At 34.9% G+C, this 20,072-nt stretch overlaps 1 protein-coding gene across 3 annotated transcripts in view; it reads left to right on the top strand.

Annotated features, from left to right (window-relative positions):
* The window catches only part of LOC111139314 (armadillo repeat containing 4), a 196,827-nt gene that overhangs the window by 82,852 nt on the left and 93,903 nt on the right, over positions 1-20,072 (top strand). For all 3 annotated transcript variants that reach the window (XM_022491574.1, XM_022491573.1, XM_022491575.1), the window contains one exon: positions 13,533-13,647. In XM_022491574.1, coding sequence (XP_022347282.1) covers positions 13,533-13,647 — 115 coding nt within the window. The remainder of the gene's footprint in view (positions 1-13,532; positions 13,648-20,072) is intronic.

Below are 20,072 nucleotides of genomic sequence, written 5' to 3'. Positions count from 1 at the left end.
TCCATTTACTTGGGTCTTCTTTAATTTCAGCAATAGTTTGTAGCTATCAACATAGAAGCCTTAGATATTTTTCATTATATTTTTTCCTAGGTTTCTGCTTATTTATGCTGCTGTGATTGGTAATTGTTTTTAATTCGTTTTCAAGCTATTTGTTATAAACAATGGAAATGTAAGTGATTGTTTGATACACTTGTATATATTCAAGTGTATCTTTGGGTATTCTTACAACCTTGCTAACTTTATTCTTTTTAATAATTTTTATAGATTTTGTAAGTTTTTTACATAAAAAATTATGTTATCTACAAAATAGTGACAATTTACTCCCCCCCCCAATCTTTATGTCTTTTATTTCTTTTTCTTTGTTGCATAGGCCAGGCCCTCTGTGAAGTGAGTGTGTGCTGTCCTGATCTTGGGGAGAAAATACTCAATTTCTTACCATTATGTATGCTATTTGTAGCATAAATTTGGTTTTCTTTTTTTTTTTTTTTTAAGATTTTATTTATTCATTTGACAGAGAGAGATCACAAGCAGGAACAGAGGCAGGCAGAGAGAGAAGGGGAAGCAGGCTCCCCAATGAGTAGAGAGCCTGACTGACTCATGACCTGAGCCGAAGGCTGAGGCTCAACCCACTGAGCCACCCAGGTGCCCCCATTTGGTTTTCATAGATGTTTTCATATATGCTCTTTATCAGATTGAGGAAGTCCTGTTTATTCCTAGTTTACTTTGAAGTTTGTTTGTTTTTTTAAATCATAAATGGGTTTTGAATTTTGTAAAATGCTTTTTCTGCAGCTTTTAAGAGTATCAGATAAATTTTCTTTGTTCTTTAACAGGTGAATTGTATGAATTGATTTTTGAAAGTCAACCTTCCATTTTTTGGATAAAATCACTCTGATCATGTTGTATTACCCTTTTCGTCTATCCTTGGATTTTACTAGTCGGTGTTTTGTATTCTGTGTTTATGTTGATGAGGTATTTTGATTTATAAACTTCTTGTAATATTTTTGCCAAGTTTTAGTATATGGGTTATGCTGGCCTTATAAAACAAGTTGAAAGATCATCTTTCCCCTCTATTTTCAAATAGAGTTTGTGTAGGATTATTTCTTTCTTAAATGTTTGCTGGAATTCACCAACAAAACCATGTGGACTTGGGAGTTCTTTGTGGAAAGGATTTTTGTTGATGGTGATTTATTTGTTTTGAGTGTTAAAGATAAATTATATGTCTTTAATACATATGGTATTTTTAGGTTTTTCATGTCTTCTTGGGTCAATTTTGATAATTAGTTTTTCTCAATGATATATTTGTTTTCATTTAAGTTTAGTTAATTGGCATACTAATTTATAATGTCCTTGTATTATTATTTCTATCATTTTATCACTTACAAGTTCTGTAATAATAGTAATTTGCATTCTCTCTCTGTGTTTCTTTTTTGGTCAGTCTCTCTAAAGCAGCTCATGGTTCATTTTTTTAATAACATGTGAGGTAAAAGTGGTTTTTACATTTTTAAATATTTACAAAACAAGAATATGCAACAGAGATCATATGTTGCCTACACAGTCTAAAATATGCACTGTCTCTTTACATAAAAAGTAAAGAATAATTGCTCTAGTGTTTTATTAGTATTATTCATTTAATTTTTATTATTTTATTTATTTTACTCTTCTTGGGTTTAAATTTTTGCTGCTTTTCCTACTCTCTTGATGTAGAAGTTGTGATAATTGATATTATAGGTTCATTCTTTTGCCAATGTATTTAAAGCTATATATTTCCCTCTCAGACTATTTTAGCACATTGCACAAATGTTTTCTTTTTATTTGATTCAAAATATTTCCTGAATTTCTTTCTGAATTCTCTTTGGCCCAGGGATTACCTACAAATGTTGCTTAATTTCCAAAAATCTGGATATTTTCCAGAGGCTATATCACTATTGATTTCTATTTTAAAACCATGTCAGAGATTATATTCTCTGAGATTTTAACTTTTTCACATTTAGCTTTATGGCCTGGCCACGTGGTACATTTTTATAAATATTCTGTTTGCATGGGAGAAAAAAATGTGTATTCTACAGTTGTTTTGTGTAGTGTTTTTAAAATGTTGCTTAGGTCAAATTGGTTAAGTGTGTTGTTCAGTCTTCTGTATCTCTACACATTTTTTTCCTGTTCTATCAACTCTTGAGAAAGAGATGTTAAAATTGTCCACCATGGTTATCAATTTATTTCTAGTTCTTTCTATGTATTTGTAATTCCCTCTATTGGCAATAAGAAACTGACTCTCATCTGTACTTATTAGACCTACCTACCTGTATGTAACCAGTCCTTCATGTTCAACCCTCTCTTGTCCCCTTTGCAGTTGCTATCCTCACCCTGCTTTAGCTCCAATTCAACATGCTGGATGGCCCAGACTCCTGCATATTCTCTTTATCCTATTCAGGCACTGGTACCTCATGCCAGGTCACCTTCCCCTTGTATGTCTTCAATTCTCAACCTGCTCAATTCCCATGCCAGCCTGCTCCTCTGTGTTGTTACCCTCCTCACCCTGTTCAGGCTCATCATTACACAACAGGCTGATGCTCAGGGGAGCTATCCTTCTGCTAGGGTTCTATCTTCCCATATTGAGTTGCACACCTAGAGGCTGCTCAGATAACCTATGCCTGTTTTACCCTATCCTTAGAGATTCCCTCTTCATCTTCTTTGGCTCTAACACCTCATGTGGAGCCACTAAAACACTTTTACCTTTTTCCATTGTTCTCCCACACATAATGATTTGGGGGCTGAATTATTCAGGAGGCACAGGAAGGGGTTTTACCATTAGTTTTGAAAGATATTTTTATTCAGTTTAGAAGTCTAGATGAACAGCTGTTTTTCTTCTACCATAATATAAATGCTATTCTGGTGTTTTTGCTTTCATTTTTTCCTGAGAGAAGTCAGCTTTTGTTTTTATTTAAATTCCCTATACCTGATGTATCTTTTTTTCTTTAGCTGTTTTCTCTTTTAAAGATTTTATTTATTTGTTTGACAGACAGAGATCACAAGTAGGCAGAGAGGCAGGCAGAGAGAGAGGGGGAAGCAGGTTCCCCACTGAGCAGAGAGCCCAATGTGGGGCTTGATCCCAGGACCCTGAAATCATGACCTGAGATGAAGGGAGAGGCTTTAACCCACTGAGCCACCCAGGCACCCCTCTTTAGCTGGTTTTAAGATCTGCTTCTTAGCTTTGGATTTCAACAGTTTGATTTTGACATGCTGAAGGTGTGGTTTTCTTTGTATTTTTTCTATTTAGCATTCACTGAACTTCTCAGACCTGTGGACTCATGTCTTCCATCAGTTTTAGATCTCAGTCATTCACAAATATTCTTTGGTCTCATTCTTGCTCTCTCTTCTCTTCCTAAAACTCTAATTGTACAGATATCATTTCATTTAATATTCCACAGACATTCGACTCTCTCTCTCTTTTTTTTTTTTTTTTTACTTTTTCTCCTTATTTTTCAGTTTGGATACCTTTTCTTAAAGTTCACAGATTCCTTTATCTGCTATTTCCAGTTTGTTCTTAAGCTCATCTAATAAATTCTTCATTTCTCACTGGAGTTTTCAAGTCTAGCATTTCCACTTAGTCTTTTTTAAAATAGTTTTCCTGTCTCTGGTTGCAGACTTCTCTTTCTTTTGAATTCATTATAAACACTTAAAAAATACATAATCTTAATCAAATTATGTAAGTGCATCTTAATCAGGAAATAACTTATTTTATACAATGAAGAGGTACCCATTTGGTAGGTTATTTTTCAGTCATTAGAGCTCATACTTGTACTATTAAAAACAAATGAATAGGGGCACCTGACTCTTGATTTAGGCTCAGGTCATAATCTCAGGGTTGTCTTAACAACCTGCGTGGAGCTCCATGCTGGGCATGGAGCCTGCTTAAGATTCTTTTTCTCCTTCTCCCTCTGTCCCTCTCCTCCCCCAAAAATAAAAGAAAACAACTAATTGTGAAGGTATGGACAGATTAATGGAACACAATAGATACACTCAATATATATCTACATAGCTACGTATGAAAACTTAGGATACTATGACTGGTATGAGGTTATATGTCATTGTGGTTTTGGTTTGCATCTCCCTGATGATGAGTGATGTTGAGCATCTTCTCATAGTGTCTTTTGGCCATCTGTCTGTCTCCTTTGGAGAAATGCCTATTCAGGTACTGTGCCTATTTTTTGATGAGATTATTTGTGGCTTTTTGGTGTTGATTTATATTTCTTTAAATATTTTTTATATTAATCCCTTATCTGATGTATTTTCTCCCATTTAGTAGGTTGCCTTTTTGTTTTGTTGATAGTTTCCTTTGTTCTACAAAAGCTTTTTAATGTCCTAATATTCGTTTTCAGTTTTGTTTACTTTGCCTGAGGAGACAGATCCACTATACTTAAATTTTTAAAATTTTGGGATATTATCAGAGTGATTGTAAAAAAAAAAAAAAAAAGCTGGACACCTACTTCCTTCTTATAGAAATTCCAGGTAATTAACAGATTTAAATATAAACAAAATGTTACAAGAGAACAAAAGAAATATTCCAGTTTTATTATCTTGGGATGTGGACTGCATAAGTAAAAGATCAAAATCATAAAAGAAATAATTGATAGATTCAATTGTATAGGATTTTAAATAGAAGAAGAACGAAAGAGAGAGGAGAAAAATCTCCTTTGCTTCCACTGGGAATGACCATTATAGTAACTCCTTACTAAACGAATTAGTAACTAAAGGGAAAGAATTAAACATTTATTCTGCCTTTCTATAGGATAACTAAGCCCCCAGTTGATGAGAGGAAGCTCTTCTTTATAAAAGAATGCCAGTTAATAAATAGAGTATACAAAATTCAAAAATCACTGTAATTCCCAATAAAGTACTTATTTTAGGCAAGGATAATTAATAGATGCTAAAACTTTAAGGTAGGGAAAATGTTATTGGGACAGGACCTTCTTAGAGTGACAAGTGTCACCACACAGATTGTTATTCAGTGAAAATAGAAAGATATAGCTTTATAAGAAAGATACATAGTGGTTATCAGGGTAATTAAATGACCAAACTTGGCATCACTGAGTGGGACAACTGATATTATGAGCCTCTGAACGTGTTGTGTGATGTGAGGTACATAACATCACCTGTGATGTATTGTGCCCAAAATATGTAATTTGAATCAGTCAGATTTTAGTTCTAATTTCCTATTCAGAGAAAACACAGAGAATAGAAGGAAAAATTTAATGATACCTTGAGAAGGCAAACAAACTCTGTAGCACTTGATGTATTTAAAAAGTCAGTGTCATAAAGATGTTCTATAATAAGAGAGACTAAGAAAACATATCAAAAATATAGGGCACAATCCTTGTTTGAAACCAGGTTTTATTTGTTTATAAAGCTCTAAAGGATGTTCTGGGAGCAACTGGAAATGACTCTGAACTGGATACTTGATTAAATTACAGAACTATTTTTAAGTTTCTCAAATATAACAGTGGTACAGTGATAGCATAAAAGGTCGTACTTATTTTAAAAGATGAAAATTTGAGTTGTGAATTGTTCTAGCTCTAACTTACTTGCAAATGGTTTAGAAAAAATTAATACACACATATTGATAGATGATACAGACTTATTAGGTTTTGAATGTTGTGTCTATTGGTGTTTATTTTACCATTAAAAACTCAAGTATGTTTGGGATTTTCCATAATGACAAAGAGAAGAGAAATTAAGACAAAAAATTGAAGTTTTTGCTCTTAATGGCTAGTTGCTGATGCTGGTGACTGGCTTTCTTATTTGTGGATGTGGAATCAAACTGCCATAAATTTTATGGAGAACAGTCTGTTTTGTATTAAAATTAACATATATAGAATCTTTTCTGAGCAACTCCATTCCTCAGTATTTGTCCTCAGAAGATAATCAGTGCATTGCAAAAGGATGCAAGGATGGCCTTTGCAATGTTATTTTTATTCCATTATTATGCAAAACCAGAAGGAACCTAATTTCAATTAATAAAGGATTGTTCAAATATATTATAGTACAGCAATACTATCTTGTCATTAAAAATGATTATTATAAAAGAAAAAATGAAAGAAGATGGGATCGGGAGGGAGACAAACCATAAAAGACTCAATCTCAAAAAACAGACTGAGGGCTGCTGGGGGTAGGGGGGACAGGAGAGGGAGGTGGGGATATGGACATTGGGGAGGGTGTGTGCTGTGATGAGTGCTGTGAAAAGTGTAAACCTGGCGATTCACAGACCTGTACCCCTGGGGATAAAAATACATTATATGTTTATTTAAAAAAATGATTATTGTAAATCCATATTCTATGTCATATTCATTGACATAGAATTTCCATTACATATATTGAATTAAAAAGACAGATTATAAAACAGAAGGTATAGTGAGTGGAATGGGTGTCTTGTCATTGTGGTGACCGTAAATACTAATATTTGCATTGGTGCATTTTGCTCTCTGTTTTGGGTAAACCATACCTCAGCTGCCTTTAATGCACTCATCTAAATCATGCATTTTTTTTTTCAGAGAAGAAAGAAAAGATAAATTATGTTTTATTTGCTTATACAACCAACACATCATACAGGCTTGGTTAGGCACTCTACTTCCGTTTTCTCATCTACAACAGTAGATGTTCTCTAGGATCCAATACTAATACTGGATGAATACAATGATGACTGCATAACTTTCATTTAGTGTTGATTGAAGAAGATGGTTCTCCGTGCCAGGGACTACCCTTAAGGACCAGAGTACCCTTCTTAGCTCCATGCTAGCTTTCCTCACCCCTTCAGGGTGACTGCCACATGTCACTGTTGCATGGACAGTCTCCTTGCACCCTCCCAGCTCCATCCCACCACACTTTTCTGGTTCATTTTTCTCCAGTCACCTTTCAACATTTCATATAATGTGCAGATTTCACTTTTATTCTATGTCTTTTCCCAAAAGGATATTAGCTCCAAGAAAGCAGGGATTTCTGTTTGCTTTCAAGGTGGAAAATTTCCCAGTGCCTCAAAAATTAGCTGGTACCTGATAGGCACACTTTTAATATTTACTGTAAGAGTGATTTTTTTTTTCTGAGAAAATGTTTCTGGGACTTTTCTAATCATATTGTTTATACAGCTATGAAAGGATAGATTATCATTCTGTGCTTTGAGGGCCAAGAAATTCTGGGACATAACTTTCCAGAGGCTGTCACACTTATTTCTTTCCTTCAAATTTGGTCTCCCATAGAGTCTTTAATATAATACCTAGAGAGGTAATCATAAAAACTTAGAGAATCATTATAAAAAAGTAAAATTCTTTTCTAATTATAGCTTTTCATGGAGATGATCATTTCATTCTGACATCCTTTTTATGTTTTCATTTTTACTGAGTTGCCAACTTGGCTTCAAAATGTATAGATTTCAGTTGCATCCTTTAATGTGGTGTAAGAATATCATGTTTTCCCAGGCTAACCACATTTAGTGGGAACCGCTGTCAGATAATAATATTTATCAGTGAACTTCTCAATGAAAATTGTGAAATTTTTAGAAATGATATAAAATTATAGTTTCAAAATAGTTGCATTGACATTGCCAAAAAGAAACTCTACTGTGGCTGTGCCTATTGTGTGGGCACAAACTCTTCACTTTTGTTCATATTTATGTCCTCAAGGAGCAGGCAAGCCAGCCCAGACTTCTTAACAATCTTGGCAAATGTTATTATAACAACAACAACAAAAAAAAAAAAAAAAAAAAACTGAGAAAGATAACAAGCAGCTACATCATTTTTGGTTTGTTTGGGTTTGCTTAATAGCCAGAGTATGATTATGTATTCATCTTTCTAGAACTATTGTTCTGCCAGCCACACAGTTTGACTTCTATGATAAAATTGAAGGTTTTGAAAACACAATTCAGTTTTGTTTATAATGTCAAAGAATTAATGTAAAATTCAACTGATAAAAAAATGGGAAGAGCTTACCTACTACTGGAAGTGAATTCAGAGCAAGATGCCAATCAGATTTTTAAAACTATACAAAAGGAGATAAACCTGTTGCAATGGACAGTGGGTGTAAATTAATGCCACCTATAAGCCCATTGTTGTATATGAAAAAAGCAATAGAATTATAAAGAAATTCTATGAAAATGCACTTTCAACTAAAGACGACTTCAAGTGAAGACTTACTCTAATAGTTAGATTTAGAACTTGAATAGGTACTTTGTAAAAATGAGGTTAGAAATGAATGTATTTGTGGTGGGAGAGATTTTTGATTCATGGAGCAAAGTCTATCTTGTTTCATGTCCATTTAACCAATATTCACTGGTGTGGCAGCATGCTGGAAGTGTAGTAGGTGGTACATGGGTTCTGCAGTCAAGGAAATGACACAATAATTATAACAATAATGGGGGAGGTGACAGGCATTAAGGAGGGCACAGGATGTGATAAGCTCTGGGTGTTCTATACAACTGATGAATTATTGAATGCTACATCTGAAACTAATGATGTTTTATATGTTGGCCAATTAAATTTAAATCAAATTTTTAAAAAAATTTTTAAAATTTAACATTTAATAAATTTAAAAAATAATAATTAAGGGGTAGGTAAGCATACATACATGACTACAAGGCAAAGCACTGTGTCATGAATATCAGAAAGGGGGACAGCAAAACTCAAAAGAGGTTCAAGGTGGGAGAAAGCAGAGGATCTGTGGGACGTTTTGTTATAGACCTTTCAAGATGGGCTATTACAGCAAGAGGGCAACAGCATAGGGAAAGGCTTATAGTTGAGAGAATTTCTATAGTCCATGAGTAGTGTCTCCCCTTTGTGTTCTGATGGAACCCTGTGCACCCATCTATCTTAGCATTTATCATAATGGAATATAATGGTTTCTTTATCTCTCACTAGACTGTACTTTCCTGAAATAAAATCCTCTATATTTGAAGATTCTGTATTTGTGAATTCATATCGCAAAAATTTATTGGTAGCCTCCAAACCAATACATAGAGCACTTTGGCTGTTATTCACAGACCTGTGCAGAGCAGGGAAAAATCTGAGTCTTCTCATGCACCTGTCCAGCTAATGGTGAACAAGGCTAGGCTCTCTCTTCTTGTTTCAGCTCTCCGACTGCAAACGAGTGTCTTTTTACAGCCTGTGAAGTGCCATATGCTTCACATGTTTGTGTTTTGAGTTGGTGGTTTTGCTGTTTAAAATGATTCCTAAGCAAAGTGCTGAAGAGTGATCCGGTCTAATGCTCTCAAGTGCAAGAAGGTTGTGATGTGCCTTACGGAGCAAATATGTGTTAGGGAAGCTTTGCTCAGAATGAACAGCAGTGCTGCTGGCCATGCGTTGGTTCCATGTCAATACAATATAGTAAATAAGGTGCTTTAAACAGAAACACACATGGTTATAGATTGATTATAGTTATAGATTGATGGTTATAGATTGATCAGTTGACAAAAATGTTTTGAACAGAGGCTCTCAGGAACAAAATTTTGTATTTTCCCAAGAGTCAATGGTTCAGTATTTACTAATTCCCTGTGTGCAGTGACTTTATAGAACACAACTGCCCTGTGTAACAAGAATTGACTGTATCTGGTATTTCTTTCTTTCTTTCTTTCTTTTTAAGCTGTTATTTTTTTATTTTTTTAATTTTTAATTTAAAAAAATTTTTAAATTTAAATTTTATTTTTTATTTTTTTTTATTTTTATTTTATTTATTTATTTTATTTATTTTTTAATATTTTTATTATTAGCCCCAGGGTACAGGTCTAGGAATCGCCAGGTTTACACACTTCATAGCACATACCCTCCCCAATGTCCATAACTCCACCACCCTTTACCTACCCCTGGCAACCCTCAGTTTGTTTTGTGAGATTAAGAGTCTCTTATGGTTTGTCTCTCTCCTGATCCCATCTTGTTTCATTTATTCTTTTCCTACCCCCCAAACCCTCCATGTTGCCTCTCAACTTCCTCATATCAGGGAGATCATATGATTAATGTCTTTCTCTGATTGACTTACTTCGTTCGGCATAATACCCTCTAGTTCCACCCATGTCATCACAAATGGCAGGATTTCATTTCTTTTGATGGCTGCATAGCATTTCATTGTGTGTGTGTATATATATATATATATATACACACACATACCACGTCGTCTTTATCCATTCATCTGTTGATGGACATCTAGGTTCTTTCCATAGTTTGGCTATTGTGGACATTGCTGCTATAAACATTCAGGTGCATGTGCCCCTTCGGAGTATCCAGTATTTCTGTATGCTTAGCATTTATGAGCAAACGCCTGAATATTGGGAATGAGGAGGAAAAACCAGCTCATTGAAAATGTTAAAATACTGAGTTCAGGAATCCTGTTTTTTATTGTTGTTGTTTTGTTTTTTAAAGATTTTATTTATTTATCTGACAGAGATCACAAGTAGGCAGAGAGGCAGGTGGGGGCAGGGACAAGGTTCCCTGCCAAGCAGAGAGCCTGATGCAGGGCTCAATCCCAGGATTCTGAGATCATGACCTGAGCTGAAGGCAAAAGCTTAACCCACTGAGCCACCCAGATGCCCCCACAGGAATCAGGGTTTTAATACCACACAGGTAATGGGAAGCCATTGGAAATTTTCTCCTGGGACTGCAAGCATTGATTGAATGTGCCAGATGGTATGATGGAGAGAATGAATATACCTGGGGACCTGCTCTCAAGGAGCTACTACAGAAGCTCCAAAGGTCCTTTAGGAAGATTAATTTCACAGGAAATCATAGGATGGGTAGAATTGAGAGAAACTGAAGACACAAATCCAAGGATACTTCTACTACCACCATCCTGACATGATGTGATAAAGACCAGAACTAGGGTGCTGGCAGGAGGAAGGGGGAAGTAAGGGGAGGATATCTGGCTTTCTTTTCTTTTTAAAGATTTTGTTTATTTATTTGAGAGAGAGTACACACAGGTGAGCAGGGGAAGGACAGAGGGAGAGAGAATCTCAAGCAGCCTCTGTGCTGAGTGTGGACCCACTGTAGGTCTTAATCTCATCTCCCTAAGATCATGACCTGAGCCGAAATCAAGAGTTGGCCACTGAACCAACTGAGCCACCCAGGTGTCTCGATACTTGGCTTATTATGAAGTCAGCAGTAAATAACTTGATATAGAGAATGAAGGAGATGGAAGGGACAGAGTTAAATCCCGTAGTTTGCTACCCCCGATTTTGTTAGCTCCTGTGTAAGCAAATTTCTTCCAATCATGTTTCCCTCATCTGAGTTTATTACTCTGTGCTTTGCTGAGTCTTTTAAGGCATCTGTGATGGGGTCATAATCCTCCTCTGTTACAACTAAGCACCCGATGAGTTAGTTGCCTACGGTTTGGGGTGATGACTGGGAACAGTATATGTAGTTTTATAATCAACAGTGAATTTTTACAGTTAATTGTGAAATTTTGCCTGGGGGGAGGTGGATCCACACTGAATTATCCCTTCAAAAAAAAAATCTGGAAAGGTGTGCCATGCAAATGACTTCTGCTGTACTGTGAAGTTATGTCCAACTCTGTACAGTTAAATATTACTAACGCAAATTTTACTGCTACATTTGCAAGAAGGGAGGACAGACCTATTGTTCATTGAGAAATTGCATGTGAAAAAATAGAGACCCAAGGATCAGCAATTACGCTTTCAGCACTATATGTAAAGCAGTAAGATGGTTGACCTTCGTAAAGTAAATCCTTCATTACGAAGTGCTCAGTATCATTCTTTTTTTTTTTTCTCAGTATCATTCTTTACAGTTTCCATCAGTTGAGAAATAAAACTTTCTCTCTCAGCATGATATTGACAGCTTCAGATTTGGAAAGCTATTTAGTTAAACTTCATGTTAAAATACTTTCTCAATGTGCTTTTTTCTTACTAAAAGTCATTTTCTAAAGAGACAATCTGTATCTTACTACAAGTTATTTGCATTACCAACTAATTTATAAGGTTATGCAAAGCTGATTTCATACTTGGACCCTTTGAAATAGCGTATTTTTTCCCCTGGCAAACTCATCTCAGATAATCAAGAAATGTAGTTGTCTTTATGTCAATTTTTAAGAAAGAATTTGAATGGCATTCTAAGCTAGTAGTATTTATTCTATCTGTGGCTAAATACTACATGTGTTTAACTCAACCTGAGATTAAAAGTTAAGGGAGTTTTGATGCTCTTTATCATTTTTCATCTGCTTTGAGTTTAACATATCTTTCTGAACAAAGCCATGTTTGTAAAGGATATTAAGTTTTGTTTGGCCACCTTCTCAACTGCAAGTGTACTCAATGGACCTTAATGCAAGGTTATGCTCCCTGGACTGATTGATATATAAACAGAAGACAGATGGTGTAGAGATGACTCTGATGATAATTCATTTTTCAGCTAGTCATGAAGATATTTTGATTACAGTGTGTTTAAGTAATTATAACACAGTTTGCAATGTTAGTCTTGCTGAGAAGGGAGCACATGGAAAACAAGTTACGTGTTATCCATGCCTAACAAAGGGTGCACTGTGGTGTAATGATTTTAATTCCTAATGCTAGATTAGGACTGGAGGAGTTTAAAATATGTCATACAGTAAGGTAAGTCAATTAAACATAGACCAAATAAAAAATGTAACTTCACATTTTGAGGCATAAATATTTGTTTTGGAAAGTATATAGATGTTACTATATGAAAGAAACCAGTATTTTGACATTTAGGTAACAGTCTGTGTACAGCTAATTAAAAAATTACATGGCTTGATTTTAAGTTTACATGAATCATAATTATCATGGAGCTTGCTTTCTGTGTCATGAAATTAAAACTGAAATCAGAAAGCTGACAGTTCAGTAGCACCTTCTATTCCTGCTGTTGTTAGAGTTTTTTGTTTTTTTTTTTTTTTAAAGATTTTATTTATTTATTTGACAGAGAGAAATCACAAGTAAGCAGAGAGGCAGGCAGAGAGAGAGGAGGAAGCAGGCTCCCTGCTGAGCAGAAAGCCCGATGCGGGGCTTGAACCCAGGACCTGGGATCATGACCTGAGCCGAAGGCAGTGGCTTAACCCACGGAGCCACCCAGGTGCCCCTAGAGTTTTTTTTTTTTAAGTTGGCTCCACACCCAGCATGGAACCCAACATGGGGCCTGAACTCAGACCCTGAGATCAGGAACTGAGCTGAAACCAAGAGTCAACCACTTAACCGACAGAGACACCCAGGCTCACCTGTTGTTGTTGAAGTTTTTAAAGAAAATGTAAGGGGCACTGAGGTGGCACTGAGATGGTTAAGCATCTGCCTTTGGCTCAGATCATGATCTCCAGGTCCTGGGATGGAGCCCTGTGTTGGGCTCCCGGTCCAGCAAGGAGTCTGCTACTCATGCTTTCTCTCTGTATCTTTCTGTCTCAAATGAATAAATAAAATCTTTTAAGAAGGTCAAAAGTCAAAATGTCAAAAGGAGAATAATTAGAATTGTGTGGCTAGATAGGCCATTTAAGTTTTCATTTCTACGTACTAATTACAGTTTTTACTTTTTTTGGTCTCACAACAGGATAATCGATCGCTTAGATGGAGTTCGTTTGTTGTGGTCTCTGCTGAAAAATCCTCACCCAGATGTGAAAGCCAGTGCGGCTTGGGCCCTCTGTCCCTGCATCCAAAATGCTAAGGTAAGAAGAGACTATAAATCAATCCCTTCTAGAATCTCTAATACTGTATTGAATAATGTCACCACAAGTCACTACTTGCTTTTGACTTACTTTTGGTCTGACCTACGTGGTAGAAAAGAGTGTTGAATGTTTGTGCCAAAATAATTTTTGAGCAATTCCTTTTCCTGGTTTGTTTTTAAATGCCAACTGAAACTGGGCTCAGGTGGCAGTGCTTAATAAGTTGTACCTGGCTGGTGCAACTGAAACAGGTATTCCAGGTCAGTCAAGAGGAAGAGAAGTTGACTGTTCTTATCTCATGGGTGATCAGAAAATTGTATTTACCTGCTACTTTAAGAAGCATAAAATTGCTTCTATCTTATTTATATAGCCTGAAATTTGACAGTGAAAGATATCTAAGTTCTTTATTACCTTGAAAAAGGAAAATAAGTTCATGAATCCCACTTTACTTTATCAGTAAAGACTAGATATAAAATCCATAAATAAAATTTTTACATGACAAAAAAAAGATTGAACTGGAAGAATTTTAGCTCTTCATTTGTAAATTTTATTATTCTCTGTAAAGATCTCTTTTCAGCCTCTTTCTATTTTCTTAAAAATTTTTTTCTATTGATTTAGAGATTGCCTTTTCAGATCCTTGTTGCTAGAGATATTTTTCTCTGTTGAATATTTTTATCTAAAAGGATTTTACTCCTATAATCAATTTAACATGACTCTAAATATCATCCTAAGTATTTGTGACTGAAATAATCTTTTGTAAAAAGTGAATTGTTATGTGTACTCATAATAGAGGAGACCTATTACAAACTAGTCAATAGAACAATATTTTTACAATAGCAAAATAAATATAAAATATAACATAACAATATTTTATAATATAAAAATTAAAACACCTCAAATGTCAACCTACAGGAATATGGACAACAGGATGATTCTATGGTCATATAATATCATAAAATGCACATCTCTCTCTCCCCCTCCATGCCTCCACACCAATAAATGAATCAATAATATACAATAAATTTAATAGAAGAGACGAATAGCAGGTCTGACTGAGTAATTATCTCAAAGATAAAGTCTAGTAAATAACTAAGAATTCAAAGTAAAAGTAAAAAGAAAACAGGACAAGAAAATACATGAAAGGAAAGAGAGCAATTGAAAGGAAGAAATATCGTTTTTTAAAAAAAAATGTGGAAAGTTTCTGTAAATTAAAGAGTTGAAGAAAGATCCTAGGCTTCAGATTGAGAAGATCTACTTAGTGTCAAGCGCGAAAAACAAAGAAAGTTATCTATACCTTGATATAAATTCAAATTTGACGTTTCCAGAAAATTAAAGGAAAGGAAAAAGTTACATAAGAACTAGGATCATACCGGTATTAGAGTTAACATCATTCACAATAAATTGTAAAAGAAAATGGAACAAATCCTTTACTGTCTTCAGAGGAAAGTATTTTTATCCTGGAATTCTATATCCTATAAAAACTAGCATTCAAATGAGTGTGGAGTAAGGACAGAATAAAGACATTTTTCTTTCAGAAATGTCAAGACTCAGGAAGCTTATTCCCCATAAAACTTTTCTGGGAAAAAAAATTTAGACTATTTTCCACCAAAACAAAAGATTTAAAAGAGAATAACATTAGTTATAGAAACAGTAAGAAGCAAATAACTCACTGGAATTAATAGTTAAATATAAATTTGTGTTGATAATATGGCTCTCAAATTTTATAAAATTTTTAAGAAAGAATTTTAAAGTAATGGCATAAAATAAAAATAAAGCAGATAGTATTATCACAGTAACAATTTGAATCTAAATTGCCACATGAGTCCAAAAATGTATTAGTGTAAGGTATTAGGTAAATACATACTAAAGTTCTTTACTTTTCCTGGAGAAGGATGTTATAGATACTGGTTCATTCTCAATAATCATGAAAATTTAAATTTAAATACAGAACTTAATTTTGTTTCATCAGTGAGATACCATTTTGTGTATAGAGAACATTTCTCCACAGTGCTGTTATTATATGTAAATTATGTCCTTTATTCTTATGGATTTTAACTACAAATCTGCCTATTTACCTATTACTACCTGTTATAATACATTCTGTAAGAGACATTCCACTACTGTCATTTTCATTATCCCTGCCCAGGATTTCTGTCCTGATTATCTGACAGTGCCAGCAACCTAAACAACCACACTCAAACTAAACACAACCCAATATGTGTTGTTTAGCCCTTGGCCCCAAGGCCTCCACTGATCCAAGAGCTCCAACTTGCTCCATTTCTGATGAACCTTACTTGCCCTCTGCACATTCTCTACTCTTACCACCTTAGTGTCTTTAAATTGCTCTCAAGAAAAGGAAACCTCAGCCCTCATCTTATCACTCCTAAGGAAAAAGCAGATGCATGATATCTGCTTGCTCACTACTTTTACCAAGAACTACACTCCTCTACTCTATGCATTATCATTTAGGTAACACAAACATTTGAACAATTTTAAAACAAGAAAGTGATATGAGCAGATTAATTACTTAGAAGATATGAGTGGGTGATTAATTAGGCTTGTGCAGTGGTTCAGGTGTAAATAATTAGAATCTGACCTAACACAGCAGCAGTGCGGGCAAAGAGGAAGAGTCAGTATAAGGAATAATTGCAGGGGTGCCAGGTGGTTCAACTGGTTAAGCGTCGACTCTTGATTTCTGCTCAGGTCATGATCTCTGGGTTGGGAGATCAACCACACTGGGCATGGAGCATGCTGGAGATTCTCTCTCTCTCTCTCCCCTTCTGCCCTTCCCCCACTCTGTTTTTCTAAAAATAAAAAGGAAAGAAAAAAAGAAATGCTTGCAGAGTAGATTCAGATATTGGTGAGTGATTGGTTGTTGGCTGTGAGAAGGAGGTCAAGAGAGTTTGAATTTTTGTTTTTGTTGTTGTATTTTAACTTTGACAACTAAGAAATAGTAACCTTACAAAACATGCGTAGAACATGATGTCAGGCAAAGATGGTGGATTTGTTTTCATCCACGTAGAGATATCCAGTCATTTGAGTATACAAACCTGGGTATCTGGAAGGAACCCAGGACTAGAGATGGCTATGTGAGAATTATCAGCATGTCGGAAGTAGCTGAAGTCTGAAGAATAAAGGAAAGGCAGAGGGTGGGGAGTGAGGAGAGAAGGGCAAAGAGAAGTCATAGAAGACTAAAGAGTGATAACATAGATAGCTATCAGGGAAGGTGACAAGAAAGGAAACAAATTCAAGAATTGAGGGGGGAAGTCATAATTTGCCCCAGGAGGTCTTTGAAAATTTACCTTTGAAAATTGGAACAAGTACATTAAATATGAAAAACAGGTGGTCATCGTTCATAATCATTTTAATTGAGAAGAAAGAACATAAGTCAGATGGCAGTGGGATGAGAAATTAATTAAAGGCAGAAATAGATATAAAGAAGGTTAGTAGTTCTTACCAGAAGTTTAGCTGTTAAAAGGAGAGAGTATGAAGTCCAGAAGATACCTTAGGTTTAAGGGAATGATTAATATGGGAAAGGTATGAGAGAGAGGGAGAGGGTATTTGTGTAGCAGATGTAGGAAGGGAGGGAGGAAAGCGGAGGAGGGAGGGATGAAGGAAGGAAGAGCTCTAAATATTCCTTAATTTTACAAGCACATTGCTCTGAGTAGTGTAAAAAAAACTTGTGGAGTGCCAACCAAAAGGACAGTTCTAGAATGCATAATTCCTACGAGTGAGTCCACTGAGAGCAAGCCAGGAGAACTTCGGTAAGAAATACTGAAAAGGGCAATGTGTTATTTCATTCAGGTGACATATACATAACCAAACTCCAGTCTGTCTATCATCATTGAATTTAAAAGTCAGAAAAGTGTCAAAAAGATCTGGATTAATACCTTTATCTAAATTTAAAAAATTTAAGTCAGACTTTTCCTAGTTGACAGTAAGTATAATTTGGATGATTATTTCAATGAGGACTGGTATTTCTGATTAGGTAATATAGAAGACATATCCATAAATTGAATTAACTAAATATTCAAAGTAAACATTTTGATGACGTATATATCAGAAAATATATCTTCTAGGACTGAATTTATGGTGAACACTTTTAGATGTCAATTTGCAATAGAGAGATACGTATCTTTTCAAAAATACATCGGAATATGTGAGCAAAAAAATTTTTTTTGAAGACTTTATTTATTTACGAGAGAGAGATTGAGTGAGAGAGTATACAAGCAGGTAGCAGCAGGCAGAGGGAGAGGGAGAAGCAGACTCCCCACTGAGCAGCGAGCCTGATATGGGGTTTCATCCCAGGGTCTTGGGACCTGAGCCAGAGGCAGATGCTTAACCAACTGAGCCCCCCAGGTGCCCCTGTGAGCAAAAATTTTGAAGATTGTTGGTCTAATATATCAGGCATGGCCTGTGAAATGAGACAGAAGGAAATTTAGAACATCTTTCCTCAAGAAAATAGCCTGATTTGCAAGGCTCTTTTGTCTTTTTGAAAAATCCTATTTTCTAGGATTGGGGTAAATGAATATTATATTGGTCTCTCTCCTTGCATCTTTATAGAACGAAACTCATCTTCCCAAGGTAGAAGGATATCTCAGGGGTAGAGTATGGAAAAGGTCATGTTCTCAGAAAGGCAAAAGAAGAACGCACATTTATAATATTGAAAAATAGCATCTCATTATGTATACAGATCCCAATTCATGGTTTAAGACAGCTCTATCTAATAGAACTTTGTGTGATGATGGAAATGTGCTCTTCAGAATGGCAACCATTAGCCCCCTGTGGCTACTGAGCACTTGAACTGTAACTAGTATGACTAAGGAGCTGAATTTTTAATTATATTAAGCTTTAACTTAATTAAATTTTTCAAATTAACTTTAATGAACTTAAATAGCCACATGTAGCTAGTGGCTGTTGTTTTAGATAGCCCAAATCTAAGATATGCAAATAATGGAGGGTTGTTTTCTTTAAGGCAACCCCTACAAAGAGCTGTAAACCTCAAGATTTACATGATTATGTATGGTTACTTGTTCACTATGTAAAATTTAGAAAGTAAATAAAAACAAGGAGCTTTATGAGTTTATTCTCACAATTAAAAAATGTTTTATAATAAAAAATAAAAGCAAGGGAAAAAGAATTACCCGTAATTTCAGTACTTGGGGCTAACCATCATTAAGAGTTAGACTGGGATTTTTTCCTTAACAATAAATTGTGAACATCTCTCTTATTCTCTGCATATGTCTTTCCATATCCATGTCTAGTTTTCTTGGCTGTATAGTATTTTGTTGTATGTCCATATCATAATGTTTTATGCAGTCAGATTTCCAGTGTTAAGAATGAGGTTAGTGAAACAAAAATTTTAATTTAAGCTTTTCTAAAATATTCTTTTCACATAGAGAGAGAAAATTAAGTTACCTCTGATCCACTGGTAAATCACAAATTCCCAGGATTTAATCCATGGTTTCCATTAAAGAGTTAAAAAGTATGGCCCCACAAAAAAGGAGAACAACAGGCCAATTTCTTTCATGAGAATAGATATAAAAATCTACAACAAAATACTAACAAACCAAATCCAACAATGTATTTAAAAAAATCATACACCATGATCAAGTGGGATTTATTCCTGGGATGCAAGGGTGGCTAATATTCACAAAATAATCAATGTGATATGTCACATAAATAAGAGAAAGGATAAAAACCATATCATTTTAATAGATGTTTTTTCACATTCAACAAAGTACAACATCCATTCATGATATAAGTTCTCTGCAAAGTAGGTCTAGAGGGAACATATTTCAACATAATAAAGGCCTTAAATGAAAAGCCCACAGCCAACATCATGCTTATTGGTGAAACACTAAGCACTCTTCCACTAAGGTCAGGAACAAGACAAGGATGTCTTTTATTCAACATGGTACTGGAAGTCTTAGCCACAGCAGTTAGACAATATAAAGAAATAAAAGGCATTCAAATTTTAAGAAAGAAGTAAAACTCTATTTTTGCAGATGATATGATACTATATAGAAGACCCTAAAGATTCCACAAAAAATTACTAGAACTGATAAATGAATTTAGTAAAGTCACAGTATATAAAATGAATGAACAGAAATCTGTTGTATTCCTATACACCAGTGATGAAGCAGCAGAAAACCCATTCATAATTGCACCAAAAATAATAAAATATTTAGGAATAAACTCAACCAAAGAAGTGGAAGACCTGTTCTCTGAAAACTATAAAACAAAAATAATGCCTGAGCAGAATATGTTGTAGTTATTAATAATTAGCAAGTGGACTGGGTTTATACTTCTTAATCACTTACATTTGAGTTTTTTGCTTGGAAGAGTTTTGTGACAATACATGAATAGAATAAAATTAAAAGTTAAGATCAATGTAATATAATTAATATAATATTAGAAGTTAGTGA

Source organism: Enhydra lutris, unplaced genomic scaffold (assembly GCF_002288905.1).
Source record: "Enhydra lutris kenyoni isolate GAN:26980312 unplaced genomic scaffold, ASM228890v2 scaffoldscaffold99, whole genome shotgun sequence".
In the NCBI taxonomy this organism is placed as follows: domain Eukaryota; kingdom Metazoa; phylum Chordata; class Mammalia; order Carnivora; family Mustelidae; genus Enhydra; species Enhydra lutris.
This window is presented reverse-complemented; position numbering and strand designations above follow the sequence as displayed.